The 9,934-nt window shown below is 36.0% G+C and overlaps 1 protein-coding gene across 1 annotated transcript in view; it reads left to right on the forward strand.

Annotated features, from left to right (window-relative positions):
- GPC5 (glypican 5) overlaps positions 1-9,934 on the forward strand; it is a 623,755-nt gene that overhangs the window by 118,699 nt on the left and 495,122 nt on the right. Inside the window, 2 exon segments of the mRNA XM_042866778.1 lie at positions 2,735-2,868; positions 5,706-5,831. Coding sequence (XP_042722712.1) covers positions 2,735-2,868; positions 5,706-5,831 — 260 coding nt within the window.

Below are 9,934 nucleotides of genomic sequence, written 5' to 3' on the forward strand. Positions count from 1 at the left end.
TTTTATTTTATTTTATTTTATTTTATTTTATTTTATTTTATTTTATTTTATTTTTTGAGGTCAGGAAATGCTCCTTTTGTGGAAACGTTTCAGTGGAAGTGGCAGATGATAAGAATACATTCTGATCAGATATTGCCGCAAAATAATTATTCATGTAGTGAATGCACTCCCTTTCTCTCAAAGTTATTCCTGTCTTTGTCTCTGAACAATGGCAGTAATACCACTGGATGATTTTGGGTGATTTGGTTAACTTTGCAGCCCAAAGACTGAAACAATGTGTCAAATGGATGTTATAGTTTTCCTGAAAGCAGTGGAAATAAACCAAGTTTATACCAAGTATAAACCTTGTACTTGTGCCATGTACTCATTCTGGAGACTTGAAGAACGCATCTTCAAAATAAGTAGACATTAATTAAACATTATAAACATTAAACATTATAGACATTATTATACATTATTAGATTTATTTATTTATTTATTTATTAGTGTATCATCAGCTTTCTACTGGGACATGAAAGTCTGACTTTTCAGTTTTAAAATATTTGGTTCACAGACACAGTGGGCACCTGAAGGCAAGGTAATACTGTATGACCTTTTCATGGACACAACAGCAGCTCACTGAAGACACTGTGCCTGTGAGGAAGGCTGAAGTCCATTTGCCACTCGTGTACAGTTAGTGTCTTGAATATGACACAAAAATGACAGCCAATGGTGAGCACTTAAAAAAAGACAGATGGGTGAATGATACTGTGTGCTGCACTTAACAAGAAGTAACTGACATCACACTAGTCAGCCACACAGGCAGGCAGTGTTTCCAAGGCTTTAAATATAAGAGATATGGGAATTATAATAGACAATTACATCATCAGAGTACCTGCTTGTACATGCTCATCCTGCTTGTACATGCTCCTCTTGCAGAAAAAATGTCCAAAGAAGTAAGTGACTTTGCTAAAGGTTACTGAGGTAAATTCCAGCTGTGAGAGATGTTGATACCAACAGAACAGCTCTTAGCATTATGAGTACAATGTGTACTTTTTGGTAATGGCAGAGGTGTGTGTGTGGTGCTTATAAGCACTTTTCACAATTTAACTAATGCTGTTTTCAGAATTTTCCATACAGATCTTTTTGGGGAAAAAATATAAATAAATAAAAATTAAGATTAAGATTACTTTTTTAAGAAAGATTTTATATTTGAAACTAAGGTTTACTTGTAAATGTATCAGTGAATGCAAAATTCACAAAGCATTTCTTGAGACATTCACTCAAAGAGAATGAATAATAGATTCATAGAATGGTCTTGGTTGAAAAAGACATCAAAGAGGTCATCTAGTTTCAACTCCCCTGCCATGGGAAGGGTTACCAACAACTAGATCAGGCTGCCCAGAGCCACATCCAGCCTGACCTTGAATGCCTTCAGGGATGAGGCATCCACAACCTCTTTGGCAACCTGTTCCAGTGTGTCACCACCCTCTGAGTGAAAAACAACCTCCTAGTATCTAACCATTCCCCATTGTCTTATCACTCTCAGCCCATGTAATCAGTTATTAGATAGCATTTTGAAGCTATATAATCTGTAAAATGGGCTTTGTCCATACCAGGCATTGTGGCCATAAAAACTTCTGGTTTTCTTTATATGTTCATTTCAGTCAAAGTAAAAGATAGTGACATTTTATTTTAAATCAGCCCTGAATTCTTCTGTCTTCCTTTTTCTTTTAATGAGGTTGACTATGTATTGAAATCAAAGTTTAATAAATCACATACAGTATTAGTTTTTCAGTAGAGCATGCAAACAAGATATGTACTGTTTTGTCTGCTTAATATCTTGCCTGATGTGATCCTCAGCATGAAGTATCTCTTATTTAACAAGTAGGTATGGCATTAATTACTTTTCTTCAGTGACTAGGAAGAATAATGAGCTATGAACATGGATTGATATCCTTCATAGCAGAAAATGCTCAGTATCACATTTAAAAGTTCATGTGAATTCATATGTATTGAAATGTAGATCAGAAAACCAGACATAAAAAATCAGTTAGCATTTTCAGTGTCTATGGTCTGAATCATTAAACATGCATCTCGGATAATTAAATTTACATCTTCCGAAGTTGTAATGCAAGTTTCCATCATGCTAAGTGTTCATTGTATGCTCTGAGTAACTGTGCTGAACATGCCATAATAATTCATCAACTCCGTAAGAAATCACAGAGTTCAATGCATATTTAAAAATATGATTGGAGTTTATTACTGAAAAATGGAAATATGCTGCTGTTCATTACATGTCTTGATCTTTGAGGTTACTGCTACTGTCTGCATAGCTGTACATTTTCTTGACAGCCACCATCAATAAAACACATTTTGTAACTTGCTTATTCATCTTGTATTCCTTCAAAAGGAGTGATTTCATTTATATTTTTCTTATACAACAAAATGAAATACAATTGTGTGTTTTCTGCCTTCTCTGTGGGCACAGTGTTGACAATTATGATAATTAATGATATTTTTCTTAGCTAATCTTCATGATGTGTCCACAGATTTTCATGTTAAAATGGACTTACACAGAATAAAGAGATACCAAATAAATAAATAAATAAATAAATAAATAAATAAATAAATAGATAGATAGATAGATAGATAGATAAATAAATAAATAAATAAAATTCTTACATATGTTCTTTAACATATATTTTTAAAATACTTTTATTTTTCATTTCTTAAATGTCTGTTTTCCTTTTAGGTGAACAAGGTATGTGGCCCACTTGTAAAGAAGCCTACACAGTCTCCGCATTGCTCTTTTGATCAGAACAAATATAACCAGGGGCTGAAGATGTTCTCAAGAGACAGTGAGGAAACCCTTGCCAGCAGAAGAAAGTAAGACATTAGTTTTACAGCCAGAAAGAAAGAATAAAGTAAGCCATTAATTTTACAACAGAATAGATTATAGTCAAAGGAATGGCATGAAATAATGAAGGGAAAGAGATGCAAAAGAGAAGTCTGCTTTGACTGGCACAGAATTTCATCAGTCAATATCTATTCCACAGGCACTTCTTTTGTGGCTAAGCGGTTGATGTTTACCCGTTGCTAGCACACTGAAAATATAAAATTGTATTCTAACATCTGACTTCATCTGGGACTGTTCCATGATGTAAAAATGTGGTGTCTGAGCTGACCTCAGGGGGAACTTAAGGGACATCAGAGGAGCGGACAGTAAAAAACAATGAAGCTGGAAGGGAGGAGGGGCACAGGGAAGTGATTTCAAAATCCACTGGCACATATTTCAGATTAGCAACTATATAGTTCACTTCACCTTCACTTGCTACCTCCTGGATCATCTCCTTGCTTTTTTGTCATAATCACTTTATGTTTTTCTTTATATTCCCATGGCAACTCTAACAATTCCTCAAAGAGAAGAGCAACTTCAGCAATTGCTTACAGCTTGCTTTTAAGGAAGCACAGTTCTCCCATTCAACCACTTTATTTACCTGCTGTATATCTCCCAGCCACATTCGCAAGTTCAGCAGGAAAGAACAGGTTTCTCCCAAATGGTGCAGACTTGATCAATGACAATGACTGTAAGAAAAGGAAATGAACGGAAGGACTCCATGAAATGTTCACTAATTTCTTCATGTCCAGCTGCAGATGAAAATTTATATTTTGAAGTATGCGTTGGACTATCACTGTCTGACCTTTTCCTAAATTATTTTCACTATCAGACAGTTTAAACTTCAGCATCCCAAGCAGATAATTTCTAACACTGTGTGGTACATGAAGGAAAAAAAATTCCACTTTGCTTCTGACTGTAGGAATTGTCAGATGAACCTTACGGAATAACATACAATATTAAAAATATGCAATGTTTTCTCCTCCAAAACCTAGCTAGGTTTTAGCAAGGAGAGTGAAACTGTAAGCAAACAAACAAACAAAAAAGAACATTTCCAAATAAATAGATGAGAAATATTAGTAGCTTCCACTGAGTATAATTGCATATTTGTGCTCAACTGCCTGTAATTACATGCTGTCTGATCTAGAAGATGATGTGAAAATTCACATTCAGACCATCTGCCCTTCTAACTACTTTGGCCAGGCATCTACAGGGGTTGAAATCAGTTATTACTTATATATTAACTTCATCTTTTCTTCAGGTTGTGTTTGCTAATAAACTGCATAATTGACTTTTCTGTTAGAATGCAGTTTGTCTTAAGATATTATAGCAGCTAATTTATTTCCATTTCTGTACGGAGTTGATTGGATTGGTTGATTGTACAAAAGAAATTCCAGCTATTTTCTGTGAGAAGACTCTAATCCCTAATTTTCATCCAGAACATAAGCCCAACACATAGTTAAAAGCAGTCATAATGTTAAATGGAAAATGCAACTTTGCGTACAGAAAAGTACAGGTTATAACTATCCATGGTTGGAGGAGCACAGATGAATCATATTTATGTATTTAAAATATGTTGCACATATGCAGTTTTTTTATGATGCAGTCAAAAATGACTCTCTACCTGATATTTTCAGAACTGCAGTTTTAGATATGCTAATAAAAACAACTTGCATTAAATAGTTATAGTAGTTACGAATCCCTATGCTTTGTGTATTCTGCTATTCTAATGATAGACTGTATCTAATACTCATGTTTTACCACTGTCAGTTTTTAGTAAACAATAACTAAGAATTGAATTCCTTATGCTATTTTAGATCTAAGATAACTAAACATTGGGAAATGTCTAGAACTTAAAAAAATTTTTTACAACTCCAAACACCATTCAATAAGGCAAAATAAACTGAAGATTGTGGATTTATAGAACAGAGTACAGAATTTGTTGGCACCCCTCTCCTTTGTGCCTGTGGGTCATAGATAACTCAGTATACTGTGATATTCTAAACCAGAATAAATAAGTATTTTAATTTTTCACAGCAGGAACTGGTCTCCCAGGAAGAGATTTTCAATAAATAAGCAAACAAATTATAAACATAAATATCACAATTCAGTTACAAATATACTAACTAAAAAAAAAAAACAACACTAATTTGTTTTGATTTCAGTATAAAAACTTACCATAAGCTCTGGGCATCTTGGCAATTATTCAAAATAGCAATACATAATTTATAACTTAGCAGCATAGGGTGATAAAATTAATGTCATTCTTCAGACAGTAATTTAAATATCTTCTAAATATTTAATGTCTACATCTTAAACTCATCTTACCTAAATCTTGAATTGCTCCATAACTCTAATCAGTACTCTCTCTATTACTTGTAAAACTGGATTGTGACAGATTGATAGTGCTGAAAAACAGATGACAATAACCACCTTTTTTTTTAATTTGCTATGCTTTTTTAAGTACATGTACATATGTACTTAAAACATATGTACTTTTTAAGTACATTTCTACGAGTGTATCAGTGCAAGCTGTATTAGAACTATACAAGAAAATTTCAGAGTGGAGGAAAATAATTCCTGTTCCAGAGCATGAACAAATTGTTTTGTTTAATTTTCACAAATGCAAGTATCAGCGCTGTTAACTACTGAAATGTATCTGAGGGAATCAAACTTAGGTAACAGAAAATTGGCTAAAAAATCATTGGAAGCAAGAGACAATATTAGAAAAAGCACATTCTGTATCTTCTTGTAGAAGTGCACAACTGCAGTAGTGCATAATACTGTTGATTGACACTGTCAATTGCTTCCATTTTCCTCTATGCAGAGAATTTATCAGCCACCTTCGCCTCTACAGAGCCTTTTATGGTGGCCTGGCTGATCAGCTGTGTGGTAATAAGTTGGCAGCTGTTGATGGTCTGCCATGTTGGAATGGAGAAGATGCTGTAAAAAGGTACCTTTTCCACTCTGTTTTGTCTTTCTCTTCCTCTTTCTCCTTCCTTCCTTCCTTCCTTCCTTCCTTCCTTCCTTCCTTCCTTCCTTCCTTCCTTCCCCTTCCCTTCCTTTTCGTTTCTTTTCATTTCTGTATTTTTCATTTCTCTGAAATAGCTTCCATGTGGAATCCAGTGCATTATTTCCCAGAGTATGTGTCAAAACCAGACAGAAAAACAAGTCAGAATGGGCTCCTTAGGCTTCATCTGAGAACAGTAAAAAAAATCTGTGTCTTACTGCTCCTCAGATATTTCTCTTTTAAATTTATGGAGCTTAACCATACTCTGGTTAGAAGAAGATTGACTCACATTTACAAAATGTGGAAAAAAAATTAGCTTTTACTGTGTGTGATCTTTATACAGTACTTCTTTTAACGCAGAGTTTGTGGTAAGGATCTAAAGATATTTGCTTAAATTTTTCTTTTGCTCTGAAGAATGAACCGGTTTCTTTATATATGTGGTTTCTCAGGAGAAGGCTCTAAGTTAAAACATTAAGACAAAATATTTTAAATATTTTAAAGGTGAAACACGTGTGTTATTTCACATATGCTCTTGCTGGCAATGGCAATGGCAGTAGCAATGGCAAAAAAAGAGAGAAAAGATTAACTACTATGCTCTTGGATGACTATGTTTGAAATCAGAATGTATCACAACTTATAGGATGCTAGACGTCAGATGGACTTTCACAGAAATTATATCTATAATGAACCTGGGGGTATTGATTGATGCTCTGCTGAACACGAATCAGCAGTGTGCCCAGGTGGCTAAGAAGGCCAAGGGCATCCTGGCTTGCATCAGGAACGGTGTTGGCAGCAGGAGCAGGGAAGTGATTGTCCCCCTGTACTCAGCATTGGTGAGACCACACCGCAAGTACTGTGTCCAGTTTTGGGCTCCTCACTACAAGAAAGACATTGAGGCCCTGGAGTGGGTTCAAAGAAGGGCAGCAAAGCTAGTGAGGGGTCTGAAGCACAGGCCTTATGAAGAGTGGCTGAAGGAGCTGGGATTGTTCAGTCTGGAGGAGGCTCAGGGGAGACCTTATTGCTCTCTGTAACTACCCGAAGGGAGTTTGTAGTGAGCTGGGGGTCGGCCTCTTCTCTTGTATAACTACCGATAGGACTACAGGGAATGGCTTCAAGCTGTGCCAGGGGATATTCAGGCTGGACATTAGAAAATACTACTTTTCTGAAAGAGTGGTCAGGCACTGGAATGGGCTGCCTAAGGGAGGTGGTGGAGTCACTGAACCTGGAGGTGTTCAAAGAACGTTTGGACACTGTGTTGAGGGACATAGTTTAGTGAGTACTATTAGTGATAGGTGGATAGTAGGACTGGATCATCTTGTAGGTCTTTTCCAGTCTTGGTGATTCTGTGATTCTGTGCCTGAGTCATGTGGTCTCCCTCTATGACCTCATCTCTTATGGCAAAATGACCTGCTTAGAAAATGGGGGAAAGAGTGTGAATATTGTCTATGTGGATTTAAGTAATGCTTCTGTCACCATTTCTCACAATATTTTTCTAGCTGCTCATGGCTTGGATATGTGTATAGTTTGCATCACTACTGAGATGGCCCGTTGAGTATTGTGTCCAGTTTTAGGCCTTTCTCTACAGAAAGGACATTGCTGGTGAGGGGACTGAAAAACAAGACATATAAGGAGCGGCTGAGCTAGGGTTGTTTAGTCTGGAAGAGATTGAGGGAGACTTTATTGCTCTCTACAACTATCTGATAGGTGTTCTCTTTTTTTTCTGGTGACAAGAGATCAGATGTGAGGAAACAGTTGCAGGTTAGGTTTATATTGGACATGAGAGTGATCAAATTTTGCACATGGCTACTCAGGAAAGTGATGGGGTCCCCATCAGTAGAAGTATTTTAAAAGATATATGAACATGGCACCAAGGGACACAGTTTAGTGATGGGACTTAATGAAAGTTAGTCTCAAAAGTACATTCAACACACTCAAATTCTGTGAATTTAAACACAAGGGGAATATGTTTGGGCAAGAAGAGCTCCTGCCCCACAGATTATGCTGAAAAATGATGGTTGAAATGGATTAACGAATCGATCAGATAGGGAAGGGATCTGATGGGAGATAAGTAGCATTGGAAGTGGTGATGTTCAGGGGCATTTTGTAGGGAAATGAAGATATCAAACAATGGGAACTTGAACTACAGGCAATGATCCTACCCAATATTCAAGAGACTAAATGAATGCAAATACAAAATACAATATAAAAACTGGGGCAAGCCTTCCGAAACAATCTTGATGAAACTGAGTATGAGCCCAGGTACAGCATTTTTAGGAAAATTGTGAAATACTTGAGGAATACTTCCAAAAGCATTGTGAGAGCAATTGAGAATCTAGAAAACTCAGCTTAACAAAAAAATGAAAGATCTAGATTTGTTTAACATGGAAAAGAAAGAGTTGATGGGGAAAATCCAAAGTGCAAACAGGCTGTTGCTGAGAGGGAGGAAAATATCTATTCTCTGTTTCTAGAGAAACAGATAATGGCTAGAATATATAGCAAAAGTTTAAAATATACTAAGATTAAACAGATCTTCTAGTGATGAGGACAATGAGGGACAAAAGTATGTAGTTAAGGGGCTTTTTCCTGCAGGAGGATGTTTAAGAACAGGCAGAAAAGGCACTGACTAATAACTGAGCTAGAGCCATTTTTTTCCATGGAGATGCAAAGGTGAATCGGATAACCTCCTAAGATCTCCTTCAGCCTTTTGATTCTGATTCTAGTATGATCTAAATCCTTTGTGATTCAACTTCTGTTGTAATGATTCCAGGATACAGTGACATTTTAGAAGCAATAATGACCTGAGCAGACATGGCTGCTTTCCTCTGTAAATACTAAAGAAAACCTGAGTTTTCTTGTTTGCTTTTCTTGTTTTAATCCTTCCCTCTCATCTAGTAGAGTAATAAAGGTATTGGTGAGTTCATCCATGCAGCATTCCTAGCCATGAGGGAGAGGATGGAAAATCCTACAGTGTACAAATTAATTAAATATAAATGAATTTTGTTTGTTTCAACATTATTCATCTCTGTTTTAACATTCTATTTGAAAATCTCCTACCATAGCAGTTGTTGACCGAAGTTTTGCATCTGACACGAGAAAGCAATGTCATAGGCTACATAATGCTTATACAAGTGTAGCAGCACCTGAAGAGATTGCTAAATGCTTGCTGTGTCTGTTTTTCTACCTTGAAGCAGCAACAAGAACTGGAAACAGAAGATAGATATGTTTTTAAAAAATCTTTGTTGCTCTTTTTTCTTCTTTACATTGCATTTTTACAAAGGAAGGAAGTTAGGATTTTAACAGCTGCAGTCTCATATTCCAATTAAATCTTATGGCTTTCACCATATTTCATACCACCTAGAGATTATCAAGTATGGATAAGAAAAGGTCAGAAAAATAGAAAAGAAAGTATTGTTGCAATGAAAGCTTGCCTAACGGTTTACATTTCGTGTGCTTCTCATAATTCCATTTTGCTTCAAGACTTTTAATTTTTTTTGGTGATTTTTTTAATAACCGTGTCATGACTGTGTTGTCCTTGATTCTGAAAATAGAATTTATTTTGAGTTTAGCCTATTACATATTATAGGCTCACATTTTTATCAAAACTAAGAATCCCTAAACACATCAGGCAAGATTTGTAGTTGACAAGACTTTCAGGAGCAAGACTATTCTTACAAGGTCCATTTCATTGGAGAGCGAGGGATGAGACTACAAAGAGGAATAGATTCCTTCTACTTTCAGCCTTTCCACTATTTTAAACAGCTGTGTGACTACAATGGCCAGTCATGAAAATGTCTCTTTTAAAGGCATAACTGAATCTGTGATGATGTACACAGACTTCAGTGTTATAAGTTTCACGAGGTTCAGTAGAAAAAGAAAAATTACAATTGGTAAGTTATTCATACCAAAGCATGTGAAAATGATTGTGTGAAGAAGTTCAGAATTTCAGTTATAACTTATCTGTAAATCTAAACTAATAGGAATTGTGCAACGGGAGAGGAGAGAAGAGGAGAGGAGAGGAGAGGAGAGGAGAGGAGAGGAGAGGAGAG

The sequence above is a fragment of the Lagopus leucura genome, unplaced genomic scaffold (assembly GCF_019238085.1).
Source record: "Lagopus leucura isolate 7727_CA_CO unplaced genomic scaffold, USGS_WTPT01 Super-Scaffold_100001, whole genome shotgun sequence".
Classification (NCBI taxonomy): Eukaryota; Metazoa; Chordata; class Aves; order Galliformes; family Phasianidae; genus Lagopus; species Lagopus leucura.